The sequence below is a fragment of the Chlorocebus sabaeus genome, chromosome 25 (genome assembly GCF_047675955.1).
Source record: "Chlorocebus sabaeus isolate Y175 chromosome 25, mChlSab1.0.hap1, whole genome shotgun sequence".
NCBI classification, from domain to species: Eukaryota; Metazoa; Chordata; class Mammalia; order Primates; family Cercopithecidae; genus Chlorocebus; species Chlorocebus sabaeus.
In genome coordinates this window covers 43,848,111-43,868,698 of record NC_132928.1, presented here as the reverse complement: position 1 = coordinate 43,868,698, position 20,588 = coordinate 43,848,111, and the positions used below count along the sequence as shown (strand labels likewise).

At 35.2% G+C, this 20,588-nt stretch overlaps 1 protein-coding gene across 7 annotated transcripts in view; it reads left to right on the top strand.

Annotated features, from left to right (window-relative positions):
• The window catches only part of HMCN1 (hemicentin 1), a 454,658-nt gene that overhangs the window by 169,863 nt on the left and 264,207 nt on the right, over positions 1-20,588 (top strand). For all 7 annotated transcript variants that reach the window (XM_073011674.1, XM_073011672.1, XM_007989160.3 and 4 more), the window contains exons 5-10: positions 123-294; positions 2,545-2,651; positions 13,190-13,310; positions 14,204-14,467; positions 15,999-16,143; positions 19,488-19,609. In XM_073011674.1, the coding sequence (XP_072867775.1) occupies positions 123-294; positions 2,545-2,651; positions 13,190-13,310; positions 14,204-14,467; positions 15,999-16,143; positions 19,488-19,609 (931 nt within the window). The remainder of the gene's footprint in view (positions 1-122; positions 295-2,544; positions 2,652-13,189; positions 13,311-14,203; positions 14,468-15,998; positions 16,144-19,487; positions 19,610-20,588) is intronic.

Genomic DNA, 20,588 nt, shown 5'->3' with positions numbered 1-20,588 from the left:
AAATTTCACACCAGTCCAGGATGTGCCGGAGTCATTTGATTACCCAAAGTACCTGAAACAGCAATGATATAAAACTGCAAATGTTTTCTGATAACACTTACACTTCTCTTTTTCTCTCGTAGGTATTAAAATGGGTAGAAGAAGCAGTACAGGCCTCCAAAGTTCACCTCTTATCCACAGATCATTTGGAACAGGCTGTAAATACTTGGAGAATTCCTTTTGATCCCAGCCTAAAAGAGGTCACTGTGTCTTTGAGTGGACCTTCTCCAGTGATTGAAATTCGCAATCCTTTAGGTGAGATATATCAACCATCACATAATCAAATACAAAATACATAGAGGGTAAAATACTTTTCACACACTTGTTTTTGTCAAGTTAATGCCAACTTCATGAATAAATTCAATAAATTCAGAAGTGGCTAAGGAAGGTGTTTAAAAAATGTAACATTTTGAAAGTGCTAGCTATTGTTGAATTAACATGAGATCCAAAAAGGTAAAACTTCTCATATTTAAGCAGATCACATTTAGTAAATTAATTATATTTAAATGATACAAAATAAAAATATTTAAATAAAACCTGAAAGTTTATATGAGGAGATATTTTACAGTAACTTATTCTGTCAAATTCAGTATTTTACATTATTTTTAAATGACTCATACCGAATAACTCTTAAAATAACTATTTTTCCACTCTATCATTTTCTTGATAAATTTTAATTTTACAGAAGATATTTGTTAAAAACCAAATTTATATTCTTAGTAAAGGGAACTTTTAATTCACTTTGCCTCTTTACTTAAGTGTATTTTATAACCGTATGATTTGTTTGGTACAATTGCTAGTTGATAACTACAATAAGATTTACATCCAATAACAATCTAGTAAAGACAGGAATCTTTAATCTTTTCTTAACATTTTCATTTGGAAACATTTTTTACCTAATATTTGCAAAATAGTTATATTTCCACCATGGCTTTAGTTGTGTATTTTTTCTCTGTATTTATAAATAGGAAAGAGGATAACTGGTTTTCTTACTTTATTTGTCTTAGAAGAAAATAACTAATTTCCAAAAGAAAACAACCTATGAAATTGTTCTCAGAGGCCACAAACACATTAAAATTTACAAGACAAATACAATGTCTTTCTCAAGACTTCTACAAGTTTGCCCTTATAAATGGATTTTCCTGTTGAAGTAGCATTCTACTGCAATAACATCCATGTTACCGAGGAAAGAGTTGTGTTTTCTGCTACCTGGAGACTCAGAGTACCTGTACCCATTGCATTATTTTTCTACTACTTTAAAAAGTCATTGGGCATACAATGATTGTAAAACTTTGGATTCGAACATAGGATGCTTATAACTTCTTTCTTTCCTTCCTTCCTTCCTTCCTTCCTTCCTTCCTTCCTTCCTTCCTTCCTTCCTTCCTTCCTTCCTTCCTTCCTTCCTCTTTTTCTTCTTTTTCTTTTTTCTTTTTTGACATGGCGTCTTGCTCTGTTGCCCAGGATGGAGTGCAGTAGCATGACCTCAGCTCATTGCAAACTCCACCTCCTGGGTTCAAGCAATTCTCCTGCCTCAGCCTCCTGAGTAGCTGGGATTACAGGTGCACACCACCACACCTGGCTAATTTTTGTATTTTTAGTAGAGATGGAGTTTCACCATGTTGGTCAGGCTGCTTTCGAACTCCTTACCTTGTGATCTGCCCACCTCAGCCTCCCAAAGTGTTGGGATTACAGGCATGAGCCACCACACCTGGCCTAACTTATTTCTTTATATAACTAGAGAAGTAGTCCATGGGAAAGTCAAGAGTGAGGTGAAAAACTGAACTGTGGCTTAATTCCATATTTGCTTTTCATCTCTTCTAAGTTCCAACTATTGGACACTTTAGATAAATGTCAGGTCAGTAGGCGATGGTATCATGCTACTTCATTACACTGCCTCCTTTAAGTATTCCTATGACAGATAAAAGCCTTCTCCTGTGCTTCATGGGAAACCGGTTAAGGTTTTACACTTTGTGTAAAGATGCCCAGGGCTCTCATGTTAGTAATACTTTGAGTGCTCTCCAGAATGACATTTATTCTGGTTTGCTGTTTGCCATCTATTTAATCTAAATATCTCTAGTGACTCTGTGTAACTTTTTTGGTAACCATAGTAATTACTATTTAGGCTGGCTTTGGAAATATGATTACAGTCTGCTAATTGTTATTCTCATTTGATGATCAAATCAGCATAACAAATAGTAATCTGTTATTTCAGTTTCTAATGCCTGGACACCCTAAAATTAAGTATATTTTAGAAATAAATAAAATAATGTTTTGAGTTATGGGTATAAGTGTCAATCAGGTCATAGATACTGGAAATTGAATGTGTTCTAGCCACAGAATAGAAAATAAAGGCTCTTTGGGTTAGTTTGCAGCACACTTTAGTAAAACATGTGCCAGTGTTATTTGAAATTTGATCATGCTCTTAGTTTTTTGTAGTGTTAAATTAGCTAATATACATAGCTGAGAGAAGGATTGTGCTTGTTACCTTTATGTTCTGTCTTTCAGGGAAGCTGATCAAAAAGGGATTTGGCCTGAATGAGCTATTAAATATCCATAACTCTGCCAAAGTAGTGAATGTGAAAGAGCCAGAGGCTGGAATGTGGACAGTGAAGGTACTGTTATTTCACAAAGTCTGTTTATTATTTTATTTTGAAGTTGGCATGTTTCATGAAGTATACACAGTGGTTTTTTAAAACATAAACTCTTGGTATCGTGGAGAGTGCTTGTAATAAAAAGCAATGTACACAGGTGTTTGTAGGAGGTGTCTTGATCACATGAATTTGGTAGTTTTCAGTTTGAGGACCATGAACATCATCATTGCCACACGATATACTTACAATTCTCAGATAGTTTTCCTATCATCAAATCTGTAGATTTATTTTATTATCTACTTCATGCTTACAAAATAATCAGAGATGGAGCCAACAGAGAATAACGGTTAGTGCCATAGGCTGTGTTGTGAAACTGCTTGGGTTTGAATCTTAACACCACGCCTTCACAGCTGCACTGCCTGGGGAACGGAACTTCTCTGTGCGTGGCTTTCCTTCTCTGTCATGTGGGGACGGTAGTCACAGTCCTTTACTTTACAGAATTGGTCTGAGAATTAAATTAATATGATACAGCTGAAATAGTATCGTTTCTGTTTCAAAGCAAGCATTCAAGTGCTGTGTTGGCTTTTTTTATTTGGTGGATTTCTATTCATTTTTTTTTTCTTTAGCACAATGTGGTATTTGTATCCTAAACTTATCTTAAGTGGTATATATTTCCTTTAAGAAAGCATTGTATTTTGGCAGTATGGAGGAAAAAATATACACTCAAAATTCAAGATACCATAAATCAGAGATCTAGTTCTGCCGCAGATTATGTGTGTGTCCCACTGTGGCAGATGCCCTGAGTGACTTGCCCATATTTCTCAGGCTTTTCAGTGTACTTCCCAATCTAGTATCTGCATTTCTGTGTCTTAGAGGTTTTTTCCTAGAACAGGAAAAGGTTGTTCTGCTGAGGAATTAACACCCCTCAGGAGCAGCTATTACCACCTGAAGGGAGCACACTCCAGGTGTCCACTGTGGGAAAAGGCTTAAAACACATCCTTTGAGGGCCTCTTCCCATTCCTGCATTATCTCCCCTCTTGCTATTAGCATTCTTTCCAGCTGTCAAATAAACAACTTGCTCTAGAATCTTTCTGAAGATATCCTGTACATTGTTTACTCTTTCATTGTCTGGTTTTTTTTTTACATAAAAATGGAATTAATGGGATCATAATTCAAATTATAGAGCTGCTGTGAAAGTATGTGTAGCTGATATACTGTAGAAATTCAAGGAGCCATTTTTCATGCCAGTTTTTTTTTTTTTAAAGAATATCTCTATTAATGTCCCCAGTTTAAAGAATGAATGTTTACCTTGTAAATCGATTCAAATCGTAAGATACTAGTTTTTTATTCTCAGAACTCTAAGCCCTGCAGGAAAAATAGAAACTCTTGTATAGATTATTTCAAGGTGGATAATATAAGGGTATAGGTGAAAAGGCATGTGAAAGAAAATCTGGTAATTTCTTAATGAATGGGCCAGAAACGACCCTACCTGCCTGTTTTTTTCCACCCAGTTCCTTGCACATAGTGCCTGGTATTTATTGAGTGTATTAGATTGACGAATTGTTTTGCTGCTACAATGTTTTAAATAAATGTGGCCAAATTTTATGTAATGGTTATTTTGACTCACTTGCCAAAAATATCACTAGCATTGAGTCTGACTTTTTGTGACCACAGTAGGAAGGAATTACAAGTGTCGAGTCTCTTCATCCCTCAAATACTTGAATTTAAGCATGACTTAGCCAGCAGTATCTTGAGCTAGCAAGTCCACTGGAATAATTTTTTCTTGCTTTCTGAATGTTGACCTTAAGTAATCCGTTATTGACTGTGAAATACGTGCACGTGATGCCATTCTTCCATGTTAGTAGCAATTTATTGTGCAGTACTTGTACCTATTTCCAGGTGATTTGGATTGCTACCAGTGGTATTTCCTCTAGTAAAACTCTTGCCTAGAGGAGGGATATTGCATGTCTGTTATTTTACCTTGTGCCTCGCACAAGTATTCATTCAGTCATCCATTCAATAAACATTTACTGACTGCTCTTGGCCATGTTCTGTGCTACTTACTTAATGGACATGAAGCACATTTTAATTGATAATTAGAACAGAGAAGTAATGAGGATTAGTTCTATGAGTGAGCAGAGGCTTTGATCAGGTGAGGAGGTGATGAGAACTCTGTTTAGACAAGTCTCTAAGCTCAGTCTCCTATAATTAAGGGAACAATAAAAAGACACAGTATCTATTATCATTTTATCTTAAATTTTTATCTAGCCCTGACCAAAAGAGCCTCCAGCTCTGATTTACAGCATTTCTAGTGTAGGATTAGTGCTTACAATAAGAAAACAAAGAATAAGCATTATAATGAAACTGAAAAATAATAAACTTATTTTGCTTCTATATGAAATACCAAAAGAATGTATCAGGTTGATGCAAAGGAAACTGAACTGAATCTGATGACATAAAATCTGTTGACTTTGGATTTCCCTTTTGGATGTCTGATGAATGATAAATGTTTTACATGTGCACTTTCTCAAGATGAGAAATGTCTGAGATTAGATAGTGTATCCCTGGTGCTATCTCCCATGCGCTCGACTATCTGGAAAAGGTCTGCTCTATCACTAAAATTAATAGTGGCTTTTTGAATGTTTCACATACAGTTTTTATCCCAAATATGGAGAACGATCTATTACTCAACGTTACCATGGTATTCAAGGACCACCCAATTGAGCCTTAAGCCAGTCTTTCTAGTTATCTTCTATCACTTGTTTTTACATTCTTGTCATATATAATTTTGTACTGTCTCTCTCCCCCCACCACATTCTCTTACCCCATGCTTTCTTCCAAGCTTTTCCTTCCCTTTATAATGCCGTTTCTTCCATTCTGACTTATAACTATCCCACAGAGTTCAGCTCAAATGACAAAACTTTCATCAAACTTTTTCAGATTTTTTTTTCCTTAAAATGCTCTTTTCTCTCTGGCTTTCTATTAAATTTTTCTGCGCTTCCCTTTTGGATTAATTTCTCCATTGTCATTTTTATTTCTATACATATTTTCTGTCTCTCTTTTTCTATAGATCAGATTTTGCCACTAGTATATGCCACAGTGCCTGAGAAAGAACTACATAAATATTTATGAATAAAAATTAATACATTTATTCTGAGGATATCCAGGGAAGCAGGCAGAAGAACTGGTTTAGTTAGCCTATAGTGGAGGTGCTAGCATGGAACACTAATATGTTTAATGATTTAAAATGATAAGAGAGTGGCAGTTTCTTTTCTTTTGTGATTTTTCTGGTAAGTACTTTACTGTTCCTTCTTAGGGCACTTTCACTAAGCAGAGATAATGAGTCAACTCATTTGTATAATTCACATAAACACTCAAATGTTTTAGGTTTCCTCTGATGCAGGTAAAGCATGTTAAAAAGAAGTAACTGGAAAAACATAAAGTTTTATTAAAAACAGAAGAGAAGATTGTTTTATGCTCCTAAATTTCCATTTGTAGGAAAGCTACAGATCATGGATCTTATTTCTGAGAAGCAATATGTTTTTCCATTCAGCAACTAATATAGAGTATTAGAGTGTAACCACAGAAACTCTTGAGCCAAATTTTGTCCTCTGCTTTTTAAAGGAAACTCCCTGCAAAGACATTAGATAATTGTCAGCACCCAATGGGTTTAGGTGGTACAAATGTTTATATTAGTCTAGGATCATCAGTGTGATCATTTAATTTAACATATCCCCTGGGGTATGTTTCTATTAAGTATATTTGGATAAACTGTCTTTAGATAATCTCCCAAGTACAGAAAGGCGTGTACCCAACCACATAATTATACTGAGATTCTGAGACTAGTAGAAATATTTTGGTTTTGGATAGTTACGTTGGTAGCCAGAGCCTACTAATGCATTTTCTACAGGGTAAGGATATTTTAAAAATCCTACTCAAGTGGCATAAGCTTGTTTAGGAATCACAATTAAATCAACCTCAAGTCTGAAAGGACCACACATGAAGATTATTATGCTGGCCTCCTATTACTCTTTCCTAGTGACTCTTATGAATAAGCCTGTAGTCTATACAAGGTGTGTTAAGTAAATAGATTAGGTGTAGCATTAGTGTTTTGGGTCAGGGGAATGTTTGATAATAGATTTTTCCTGGATAATTTTCCAGTTTTTTGGCTTACCAATATCAAACTGTCAACCAAATAGAATGCTTCCTTTATAAAAAAGGTATGTGTACACTTAGGTACACATGCACTTGGGTATATGTAAATTTATATGCATATGTGTGTGCATATGTGTGTGTGTGTGTGTATTTAAGCAGAATTTATGTTTTGAATACATTTGCTTATCACACATTTCTCCAAACACATAATGCCCAACAAAATAATGGTATTTAAATCTAGCTTCCATTATTGTGTCTTTGTCTGACACAATGCCTAACTCACAGTAGGTTCTTAATAAATATTTTATTGGAACCATCTATTCTTTAATTTGGAAAGAATTTAAAACTTAAGAGCAAATTTTGAAAAGAGGTGGACATCTATTTGAATTCAAGATTCATTACTTAATGTCTTTTTGTTCATAGAGAAATTACTTAACCTCTCTAAGTCTGAGGAAAGTGGGGTAAAATAATGGTTACTCAATATTGTCATGGTTAAATGAGATATTGGTAAAGTGCTTCAGCAGTTTCTGATACATGAATTAGTTGTTGCTAATAATGTTGGCACATGAATTCTGACAGGTTAATTAGTTATTCTCTTGAATATATGTAAATCATACATTGTATCTTTACTTTCTTTTAATGCACATATACTTGAATTTTTCTTTAGTTTTTGTGTTTGTCTTACTTTGGGCACATTTACCATTTTATAAAACATTGAAACTCGGAGAGAGAAAAACCATCTCTATCAATCAAATTTTAATTCAATTTATAAAAGGTAAGGTTTCATATTTAGTGCTAGGAGGAATTCTCACTGGCTTAGTACAAGAAGGTTAATTCCTCACTAATGTTCTGTGTTCCATAGGGTCTGGTAGAGTATTCTGCTTTACAGTCACTCAGGAACCCAAGCTGATGGTGGCTCTACCATAATTTAGAACATGCAGCATCTTCAGTCACTTAATGAGGGAAAAACCTAGAGGATGTGGCATTGAATAAATAAAAAGAAATTTGTTACTTTTGTCTCATCCCAAAAGCGACACATTTCACTCCCTTATTACCCAGTAGGCAAGCTGTTATTGTGGCCTAATGGTATACTAGAGCTGGCTCATAATGACTCATGGAGAGTCAATGATACGTTTCTCTTCCTAGCTCTGTGTTCAGCAACATCATGTTGGGAGCTAGCAATCAGCTATGATGGGAACATTTACACCATAGAAATTGAAAAATGACAAAAATTAGGGGTTTTTTTTGTTAGAGAGAAATTTATTAGCACCCCACTGACCTGACTTTTCCTAACTGAAAGGGTACTCAGAAATGTAGAATGGCAAAGAAATAGTTGGAGAATGTTATTGTTTTATATGGCATAGGGTGTAAATCTACCCAGAAATTATGTTATTCCAAAATACCATGCACAGACTTAGGTACCTGAGAAAGACATTGAACTTGGAATAATTGCCATTTAAGTTGCTATCTACACCTAGATAAATATCATTCTTTTGAGCCTCTGTTTCTTTGTAGTGCCATAAAATTATCTTTGGATATAATAGGGTTTTAAGAGATAATGTGTGAACATACTTAGCATAATGCATCTAGAAACATTTAGTGAATTCTTGATGAATATGGCATTAGCTGGTCTGAGGAAAATCTAAGAAAAAACATCAATACTGGGTGCATGGATGGTTTTCATGCCATTTATTAAACCTAGAAAACCTACATTTATCACCTGCCTCCTGAGTGACATTCTGTGGTGATGAATATGAAATAGTTACTGCCTTGAAGGGACTTTCAATGTAGGCAGGCATTTAACAGGCCTTTGCCTTTAAACTAAGAAGTAAATCCATCTGCAGTAGAGCTGACCAGGAAGATCTGAGCTGAGATCTCAGAGGAGCAAGTAATTTTCCGCTGGAGCTCTCCATGGTGCTTGTTCCATTGTCCTTCAGCCTGTCCTGCTCCTTCATTCTTGGTATTCTCACTCCAATTCAGAAACCTAGACTCTGGTTCACTCTACTCCTTCTTTTCCCTTACTGCATTGTAGGTCAAGGCTACCTAGTTACAACTTTAGGATACCAATATGTATCTCTGTATGAGGGTTCTCCAGAGGGACAGAAATAATAGGATACATACATATATGAAAGGGAGCTTATTAGGAAGAACTGGCTCACACAATCTCAAGTCAAAGTCCCACAATAGGCCATCTGCAAGCTGGGGAAGAAAGAAGCCAGTAGTGACTCAGTCCAAGTCCAAAACCCTCAAAAGCAGGGAAGCCAACAGTGATGCCTTGAGTCTGTGACCAAAGGCCCGAGAGCCCCTTGGACTCAGTGGTGTAAGTCCAAGAGTCCAAAGGCCGAAGAACCTGGAGTCTGTTGTCCAAGGGCAGGAGGAATGGAAGAAAGCATCCATCATGGGAGAAAGACAAAAGCCAGAAGACTCAGCAAGCCAGCTTATCCCACCTTCTTCCACTTGCTTTGTTCCAGTCATGCTGGCAGCCAACTAGATAGTGCCCACCCACATTGAGGGGGGTCTTCCTCCCCCAGTACATTGACTCAAATGTCAGTCTCCTTTGGCAACACCCTCACAGATGCACCCAGAAAGAATACTTTACCAGCTCTCTAGGTATCCTTCAATCCAATCAAGTTGATACCTAATTTTAACTATCACATCTAGTGTCACCTCATCTTTGCCAAACCATGACCTTACCTCACATCTGCTCACACTGCAGCAGCCTATGTATTCCTGACTCAGACCCTTTCACAACTTAATGAATGTGATGCTACTCATTCAGAGGAGTAATGTGGCTCATTATGTACGTTTAGAAGTTTTATGAATAAATTGACTTTGAAACACAACTCTTCCTAGCTCAGATAAATCCTGTTCAACATCTGATATCTAGAAAGTTTCCTGTTATGCTCTGAGCCTGAATGCTGCTGCTGGATTTCCCTCTTATCTACAGAAGCCATGAGGTTAGGGTAACTCTGCAGGAGTAATAGTTCAAGACATTCTGTAGTGGAAAGGTGCTTTTTGGAGCCATATTCTAATTTTAATATAACCCACAGGTTGAATCTAGATGATATAAAAGACCAAATAGAAAGACATTAAGACAGTAATTTTAACCTCACTAATTTTATGACATATATTTATATAATTTTATTACATTTATTAAAAATGTATTAAAATGGCTAAAATAATTTGGAAGAGAAGAGAAGGGAAAAAATATGGCTGGACCTCCTCTTTGCTTGACTCAGTTACAGAATTAGCTTAGTTTTCTTTGCCCCTCCAAGACCTTCATGTCATTTAGTTCTCCTCTAACCTCATCAGGTTCGTAACTCACAAGACTCCAAAGTCTTCTCCCAACACTCCTGCAGTTTCCTAAAAGCTTTCTTGCTTATGGTCTCATTGCCTTCTGATTATTTGTGTTGATTATAACCTTTTGTACTTTGATGTAGGGCAAAACTCAGCCCCTTCAAAATATCAAAAGAAATCTATCAATAGCAAGCATTTTGTGAATTTGGTAGATTTGCTCGTAGATTTGGGGTCTATGTCATAAAGCACCTTATGCTTTTCCTGCTCTTTCCTTGGCCACCACCCCCTCGCCTCCCCATTACATTTCTCTGCTTCTTTCTTCTGGATAGTCCCAGAAGTTCCATATAACTCTCCTCCTATTGTATAAAGCAGTTCAGCATATTTCAACATTTACCCTCAAACCAGCATAATTAAATTCATTGAGATCATCATGAGAAACGCATGGGGTAGCTATAGAGTTTGGTTTCTGGAGCTTCACCAAGTTCAGACTCCAGATTTGCCACCTGCTGTATCTGTTACTTTGAGCAAGTCACTTAACCTCTCTGATCCATGAAGTGAAGGTGATAATAATACTCTCTCACGGGAACTTTTGTGAGGATTAAAAGTGAGAATTTGTATAAAAAATGAAGCTTTATATATAGTGTGTGCATTTTGTGCATGTTAGTGCTTTTTTCTCCTCCCTTTTCCATTTATTGATAGATTATACCCTCATCATACATAAAACCTGTTTGTTTCTTTTACACTAATGTTTTTTAAAGGGAGCTTAGATAAGAAAGAGATGAAAACAATAGCTTACTTTAATAGATATCAAACTATTGGCGCTTTCTCATCAAGAAATTTATGTGATGTTTAGTGTGCCTAAAATACTGTTCAAGTATTATAATTCTTTTAAGAGAATAATTAAATAATGATAAATGCATGAATTAACATCAGAGGCTGTTTTAATGCTAAACTATTTTAAAAACTTTAAATTAGCTCATTTCTTTTCTTTTTATTGTATATTTAAACCACAGTGTCAGTTTATTTGGGATGTCCTTTGTTTCCATTACCCTGGTTAGCCCAGAGTTGGATTAATTGCATATAAAAATGGACTCACTTGAAGATATCTTTTATTTACAAACACTTTTAAATTCATCGAAGGCATTCTCACTGTCTACAGTATAGTATAGACACATGAAATTAAGATATTTTGTTATTTATTACTCTTCATATTTTAGCAGAGCAATATACTCTTCATATTTGTTCAGAGAATAGTAAACCTATATTCTTACTTTTGCATACTTTATTACTTGGTGTGGTCTTTGAAGGATCAAAGTTAATTTATATTACATTAATTTTATATAATTTATAAGGGGCTCCCTGTTCATCAAATCTGCTTTAACGTGTTATTTAGTAGTAGAGGTTAGCTTATTTTCAAACATCTGTATAATTTCTGGTTTTTTTTTTCACTCAGCTATTAAGCACCACATTTTTAAAAACCACCTTTGTTAGTTGATTTATGCATAGAACACTTGGCAGATGATTAGCACTTGATAGCAGGCGTTTGGAAAATTACGTGTTAAATTTGTCCTTAGTAACCTCAACAGCTGTTTCGTCATAAGGGACTTTCTGAGGAGCAAGGCAACTAACAGTGATATATGATGTTAGTGAAAAAATAAAAATTAACTCTTGTAATATCAAACATTCTTATTGACTTACATGAAATTAGTGGGTGATAGTGTCTTCGATAAAGCTCTACATTATCTAAAGAAATTGACATTAGAATTACCAAAGTTTTATATAACCCTATGGGAAATCCCTGATTTAAAATTGAGTCATGATCCATAGTTTCCTTTTTTAATTTATTATGTGGAATTCATAACGTATTCATTGATAAATAATGGAATAAGGGTGGTACTAAGATCCCTACACTTACACATATAATCTTTTGTAACCTTTGTGCAAATGAGCCATAGTAACTAGCTGCATCATTTATGCTAAGAATATAGCAACAGCTTTCATGATGATGTGTTTTTTTCTACTTTCTCCCCTTCATTTTACTACCCTTTGAGTTCTTGAGATTCTGCTCAATAAGGAAGGAACTTGGTAGCAACAGGGACAGATCTTCTCTTCCTTCTTCTCCGCATTGCTAAATAACAAGGAGTAGCAGTTTTTCAGGGAATATTGCATAGTTTGCACAGCTCTAGAAGTAGCCCACTGGTAACCATGGTGTGAATTCATCTGGCTGTCCACCAGGTTAAAATGTATATATGCAAATCTGGCTGTCTACCAGATTAAAATTTATATATATACACACTTCAGTGCATTCTGTCATTGCTATAATACCTCAATATGTGCCTTCTCAGTGTTGAGTTTGAGATTGATAATTGGTACATTAGTGTTATGTGAATTTTTTCTTTCACTCCCATCTCCTACTTCTACTTAAATGCTGGAATTATGTGGTCATTTTATTTTGAGACAGAATCTTGGTAACCTATGTAATAAAATAATGGTGAACTCTTGTTCATAAGTCTTAGGTGGTTTTTGATATGCAACTTCCTAGACTGCCCTGACCTAATATTCTGATTCAGTAAATCTGGACTGGAACTAAGGACTTTGTCTTTTTAATAAATGCTGAGGACCTTTGCTGGAACACTGCTGAGCTGAGGGTGCCAGGTTGCCCACATCTGGAAAATGGTCAGCTCTATTGCCTGCACTCGCTGTAATGCCCTAGAATTGAACCTGGATGTATTTATGGAAGATTTCCATATTTGCTAAACATCTACTGTGTTAACAATAGTGACCAAAACAAAGATCCATTCCCTCATGGAGCTTTTACAGATTTATTTCCAGCCCATTCATTAGTGACTAAACACTTGTATCTTTTATCATTAGGCATGAAATATATGACTGAATGGTTTTTTAAAGCTGTCCCCATGGGGTATGTATTACAAAACTTGCATTTAAAATATAGAATCATATTTATGTTGAGAACATCCGGATCAGAGCCTCAGTTTTTGGACATCAATCCTAATTAAATATTGTGCAGTTTCCCATACTGGCGAGGGTTGCATACGACCAGCATACTGGATCAACTGCTGACCAGGTTTGTCATTAAACATTTTCAGACCTCAAGCAGTGGAAGACACTCTGTTCGCATTACTGGCCTTAGTACTATTGATTTCCGAGCTGGCTTTTCTCGAAAGCCTACCCTGGACTTCAAAAAAACAGTCAGCAGACCAGTGCAAGGTTTGTATGTGCATATTATTTAAATTGACATAATAGATATCCAAATGAAAAATATTTCTCAGACTGTCTATAATTTTATAATTTTGTAGTATTCAATAAAATTGAGAAGCATAGCTTTAAATGTGGCTATTCTCTTGGCCTACTCACTTTCTCAAAGCATAATCCCAAGACCACTGATATCAAAATCACGGAGGGTGCTTGTTAAAAATTAAGATTCCTGGACCTCACTCCAGATCTCCTGTCATGGATGGTAGGGCCCAGGAATATGGACTTCAGTGAGCACCTCAGTTAATTCTTACACTTACTAAATTTTGAGAATTACTAACCCAGATCTTGAGATTTTTTTCTTACCAAAACCTATAAATTACCTATTGTCAAGGTAAAATGTGTATATATAGCTGAAAAATTAAACATGTTGCATATCATTGTATTTCAAAGATAAAATTATTGATTTTTAAACCTTGTCCTCCTCTTATTTTATTCATACATTCAGATTTATAGTTTTCTAGCTGAAAAGAAGCTTAACTATAATGGAACAGTTAAAATTTGGGGGAGGTTATTGTTCATTTATTTTTATTGCTGCATTTCCTGGAAAGATACAAAATAATTTATCATTAAAAGTATTCATGTGATCAAACATTATATAAAGTTTTCACAATTCTAATTTTTTTTACATGTAAACATAGTTAAAATACTATAAAAGTAATTTCTTAGGATTTCCTAAGTTTCTCTGGTCATGCATAAACGATCTTTTATGTAGAAACAATTCTGCAACTGATCCAGAATTTGTAGGCATCCTTATGGTACTCATATATTATTATCATGCAAATACTTATTTGATATATAACTTCAATTGCATGTTTCTTATAAACGATAAAATCTTTCTCTTGTAGGAATACCTACCTATGTGCTGCTCAATACTTCTGGAATTTCCACTCCAGCTAGAATAGATCTTCTTGAACTTTTGAGTATCTCAGGAAGTTCTCTTAAGACTATTCCTGTTAAATATTACCCAGATCGAAAACCTTATGGCATATGGAATATTTCTGACTTTGTACCACCAAATGAAGCTTTCTTTCTCAAAGTAACAGGCTATGATGAGGATGATTACCTCTTCCAGAGAGTATCAAGTGTTTCCTTTTCTAGTATTGTCCCAGGTAAGACATCATTTTATTCAACATTGGAATATTGACAGTTTAAGGGGGTGATGTTGTCCTACAGGTAAATAACGGACTATAAAATAAAAAATATTATCTTCATATTATTACTGCATCACCAAATTGATGAACATTTACATGTAGGGCAATACAGTTTTTCTTAGCTGTTAAATAGCACATCCAAAGTTTCATGTTAAGTCTCACTGATTGCAGATCTGAGAATTTTGATTAGTCAGTGTAAGAGCTGGAACTGGAAAATTCTGGTACTCTCTTTTCCTCTAAAAAAGCCTGGGGCATATATTTGCTTAAACTATCTAAATTGGCTAAATGTTTACATACAACTTTCAGAAACTTTCTGCTCCATAGATGGTAGTTCATAGTAAACAACAGGTGATCACTGCCTTTATTTGTCTAGTTGGTTAGTTAGCTAGTTAATTGTACATTTGCTACTATATACAAAGGAGATTACAGATTAGATATTATTTGGAAGCATCAGCTAGCATTTCAGCTTAGCTGTACTTGAGCTATTTTTCAAGGCTCATGACTGCACTCTGACCCAATCTTTTTTTTCCTTTGAGACAGAGTCTTGCTCTGTCGCCCAGGCCAAGGTGCAGTGGCGTGATTTTGGCTCACTACAAGCTCTACCTCCCGGGTTCATGCCATTCTCCTGCTCAGCCTCCTGAGTAGCTGGGACTACGGGTGCCTGCCACCTCTCCTGGCTAATTTTTTGTATTTTTAGTGGAGACGGGTTTCACCATATTAGCCAGGATGGTCTCGATCTCTTGACCTCGTGATCTGCCCGCCTTGGCCTCCCAAAGGGCTGGGATAACAGGCATGAGTCATTGCGCCCGGCCAGAACTCTGACCCAATCTTTAGGACTGTAGCTTGAACCATAGACTGACAGAGATATAAGATTGCTTATAAAATTGTACTATTAGGTGGAGGGATGAAAATTTATCATTTATACATAAGACAGTGATTTGGGAAATTCAGGAACAATTCTATAGCTTTTGTTTAATAGTTGTAGAGTGGTGAGAATAGAACCAACCTCAATATTTCCTCATATACAATATTCAAAGTTGGCTTAGCCCCTAATTTGAATGCTACAAAATCTGATGGATTCCTAAAAGTCATTTTTTACATTTATTTTGGAAAAACAATTTGATTCTGAGATATGTGGGTTCTTATGTTTTTGAAATAAAAACATATTCTAGAATTGATGTATTATTACTTATTTGGTAGCATTTTTTCTATCTTGGTGGTACAAAAAAATACTGTGTCTTAAAAACTGTGGAGTCTTAGATTCAATGAATACTGTAGTAAGGGGCTCATAAAGACATCCAGAAATCAACCAGCTTTGAACAAATAAAGATAGAAAAAGTAATTTTTAGTGATCTGGGTTAATTGGAATGTAGAGGATTTACTGGAATAATTTAAGTATAAAGATTTTGAATGGATTAAGGGGCAGTACTTAACATCATTGTGACCTTTTTGTGTATGTTTTTTGTTTTGGTTTTTGTTTTTTTCCCAGATGCTCCCAAAGTTACAATGCCTGAGAAAACCCCAGGATACTATCTGCAGCCCGGCCAAATTCCCTGCTCTGTTGACAGTCTTTTGCCCTTTACCTTGAGCTTTGTCAGAAATGGAGTCACACTTGGAGTAGACCAGTATTTGAAGTAGGTACATGTTTCTGTCGGTAATAAGATTCAGTATTAAACATGTAAATATAAATAGCCTGTTATTGCAATGTACTTTTTCACTGGAAATTCTCACTTGCTACATAGTCTGGAATATAGCAGGGAACAAAATGGAGACAAATCTGTGCTGTTGTGGAGCTTATATTGTCATAGAGGGAGACAGTAAACAGAAGATAAATATATAATAAATACTGGAACATATTCAAATGTTGACTCCTGTGTTATAGAATCTGAATGTTTCGTAATTTGATGGTCTGTTGTTAAGACAAATACAGAATTATGAAAATGGCATTAAGTACAAAATCTTGAAAGGAGACCTTGCAAATGAGAGGTCCTGAAGCTTTAGCTTTATTGGCTTCATGGTAAAAGTGTTTCTGAATCTGATTTAAAGTGTTATGGTAAGTGAATCTGGTAAGCATACAGCAGGTTAGTTGGGTTGAATAATGCTGGTAGGTGGAGTGGATGTAGCATTGGCCAATTTGAAATCCTAAAATTCAGAGTAAGGGGCATTGGAGCAAAGACATAAAGATGCCAAGAAAGATGATCAACAAGGTATCCAGAGAAGAGTATTCAAACACCAGGAAGAGCAAGTGCAAATGCATGAAGGCTGGAGTGGACGGGGCATGTGGGAAGGACAGACAGAAGGAGGCCAGTATGGCTGCAGCCCATTGAGCCAGGAGGAGAAGGGGAGCAGAGAAGGTCAGAGAGGCATGATCTGTGCTGCAGGTGGGGTGACAGGTGGCTCACAGCAGGTGTGGCGCCTGCATATAACAATCAGCAAGAGTGGGCTAGAGGGTACCAGCTTTTCCTTGTGAAGTTGGGTAACTTTTTTAGACAAATGCAAGTAATTTAATGATAAAAACTAAGTAAACCTTGAAAACTGGAGAAAAACGATTTCTGCAGTGTTGCCTTTTAACTTACTGTGAAACAACGTTTTGGGAAAATCTCTAGGAATTATAGTTTTATCAGACTTTTATACTATTAATTCAATATCAACATAACTTCCATAAGATGTTAAATGTTTGACAGTCTCAGCTTATACAATCGCTTTATGGCGACTCATTTTAATCAAAAATTTATGGCAGGAATGTTCATCATAACTAGGACATTTTCTACTCTTTAAAGATTAAACTGTCTTATTTCCTGCCCCTTACATAGTATATCTTAATGATTTATTTAGCTGTGTGTTTAATAACCAGCAACATAATTGACCAGGATATAAAATGATGAAGCTACATAACTAGCTGGTGAAATCAAATAATTCTGTTTTATGTTTAAACAGTAACATTTTTCAAAGACACTTGAAATTCTTTAGAAACATTAATTCATTAATTCCACGCAATTCCTGGGAGGTAAGCCACGAGAATTCTTTTTCTCATTTTTCCAGCTCTGTGGCCCAGAGATATGACATGTTTTGCTGACATGTATTAAGCTCTTTGGATGTGAGAAGTTAGAGACAAAATTAGGCATGAGTGATGATAGACTGATACTCTAATTCTGATTCACTCTCATATCCCTACCCTAGATTTCCTAATAACATGAAACATGTGACTTAATGTTTGTTTATGTCAGTCACTTTGGTCACCAGGGAATGTAAGGGAGAATCCGTTTGCATTAGCAGCAGGGTGCATTTTTATTTGACGTGTTCTTTTCCCTATTCCAAAATCTACCCTTCAAAACTTTTTTTATTATGTCCACATAGTGCTTAATGTCAACTGAGAAGGCTCCATGCAAAAGAGAATTATTTTCATGTAACATTCCATAATCAAGAAAGGAACAAGTATAACTGTAAAGAACATTCTTCAAGCATTTAGTAAACTGGTTGTATGTCTTTGGACAAATTACTTGTCCTTTCTCTATCTCAACTTTCATTTTTAAAAAGGGATTTAGGACTCAAAGAATCTTCAGTTTCTGTTCTAAAATTTCCATCAGTCTGTTCTTTATTAATCCTAATATATGCTCAGCTTTTAAGTAGGCACTGAAGAAAACACCAAAGATGTACGTATTCCACACCCCTACCTTCCTGAAACTTACCAGTACCTCCTAGATGATGACATTGACAAATTTGTGCTTAGTATACTCCTGTTAAGCCTGGAAGATACAGCTTACATGATCAGAATGGTATGGAGTCAAGTGGTATTCTGCTTTCATTCTGAAAGTGACAAGAAGAACCACTGGCATGTAGTTAGTGCCTACAGAATTGAAAGGAAACAATGTTTAACTAAAGTGAATTTTCTCAGCTACTAAAACACATGGAACAATGACCTTGCTTTGTTTCTCACTTTCCTAAGGCACAGAAACCTGTTTTAGCTTTTTCTTACAAACCCTAGTTGTACTAAATAGGAGTTAAGAGCTCAGTAAGTTCTTCTTGGTTTTTGATGATAAGTATGGTGTGTTTGGATGGGGAGAGATCTGAAGATATCACCATAAGGTATCATATTTTATACCACTTTCAGAATTCAGTGGAAAGTCTCTTGTCTGCAGTGGGCTTTTTACCTTATCTGTATCTTGATTTTTTTAAGGTTATAAGTAGCTACAGATGATACAGGAGAAAAATTATGAAAACATTTTTGACATTTCAGCCACACTTTAAAACAGGACAATGCCTATTTTTGTAGATTATTGAGCTCTTTGAAACAAAGATTAAATATCTATTATTAAGACACTTCCAGAAAATGAGAAATAATTTGAACAGTGTTAGAGGACAAACAATAAATGTTTATTAAATGAATGAGTACATAATATAGTAGAGGGATTTTTTTAACCTAATTGATAGAGTTTAACTATAAAACTGATCATTTGTTTTCATTTCTCATTGTGTATGTAGGTTGAACGATATATGGCCTATTGCCCCATGTGGAGCTTATCTAAAAGAAAGTTAAGGAGAATTTATCTTCTTAGAATCAAAAAGTAGATTTCTTACCTTCTAATTTGTATATTGCCTAATTAAATTGCTTTGTCTAAGATTCCTACTGACATGACCAAAAACTGGAAAAAATAAAAGGAGAGAGGATTAATGAGTATTTCTTTGCTAGCTCTGTTATCTTATATTTTGACATAGCTACATAATATTTCCCTAAATAAAATTTCAACCTCTATAATTATTGTTTACGTTGTGTCTTTTGCTCAGAGTAGAAAAGCCTCATGTTCTAGTAAAATATAAATGGTGTGTCATTTTAAGTTAAAAAGAACCCTGCAGTTTTATCAATTTATTTTATTTATGTTGTTCTTTTGAATGAAACTTCAAAAAAAATAGTGAATCATTGCTTTCAACTTGGTCTTATTTTGTAGTAACTAAAAGTTTTCCATTATCTTCCCTCCAGAGAATCTGCCAGTGTGAACTTAGATATTGAAAAGGTCACTTTGTCTGACGAAGGTTTCTATGAGTGCATCGCTATCAGCAGTGCAGGTACTGGACGGGCACAGACATTTTTTGATGTATCAGGTAATTACCACTAATTGCTTTGCAGTTGCCCAAGTATTAATGCAGCTGTGGAAATGGGATGTTTGTTAACCAGTTTGTGTTTATACAATTGTCTTTATGATTACTTTATTATTGTCTATCTCTCCACTGAATGGAGAACTCAAATCCTGGCTTCACCATGTATCAGATACATGACCCTCGTTGGGCTAATTATATAAGGATAATAATTATGCCTTGGTTTCCCTAACTATAAAAAAAGCATAACAACAAGAACAGTCTATATTTCATGGGAAACAGTGAGTATTAAATGATATGTAATATATGCAAGGCACTTAGAAGAGAGCCTGCCACACAGAAACACTTCATAGACATTAGTGATTATTATTATCGTTGTTATCATTATTGTCGTTATCATTATTGTCAGGGACTAAGGAATAGTTTTTGAAATTATCATATAGCATTTTCCCGTGAGAAAATAAAATTTAAGTGAAGGATCTATTCTGATCAAAACAAGGTTAAATGTTCACTCTTCCTCTCCCATAATCATAATGAGCAGAGCACTTTTATGAGTAGATTCTGATATTTAAATTAAAGATAATAATGAAAACGATTATATTCTAAGAACACAGGACCTCAGTGGCTACAATATTTGCACTAAGAAGGGTAGAAGTAATGCTAATTATTTTGCATTCAGATAGTATGTTTCCTATGAATAGATGGGAGATATAGTTCATATTATTTTATAAGGTAAAATACATTAAAGTGAAAAAAAATTTTTCCTCTCATCTCACCTAATTTTTAGGGGATAAAAGACTACCATTTATAATCAATGATCAGGATTAAGTCATTTACTTGGTGTTTATCTATAATTGAAAATTTTGTTTAGGCTGAATGATTTTCTACCTGCCTTGTGGACTAGTGTTGCTGTGTGTTTAATTGTAACCTATTCTGACCTATGTATTGCTGCTATTGAATTTGTTACAATGTCTATATTTGCTTT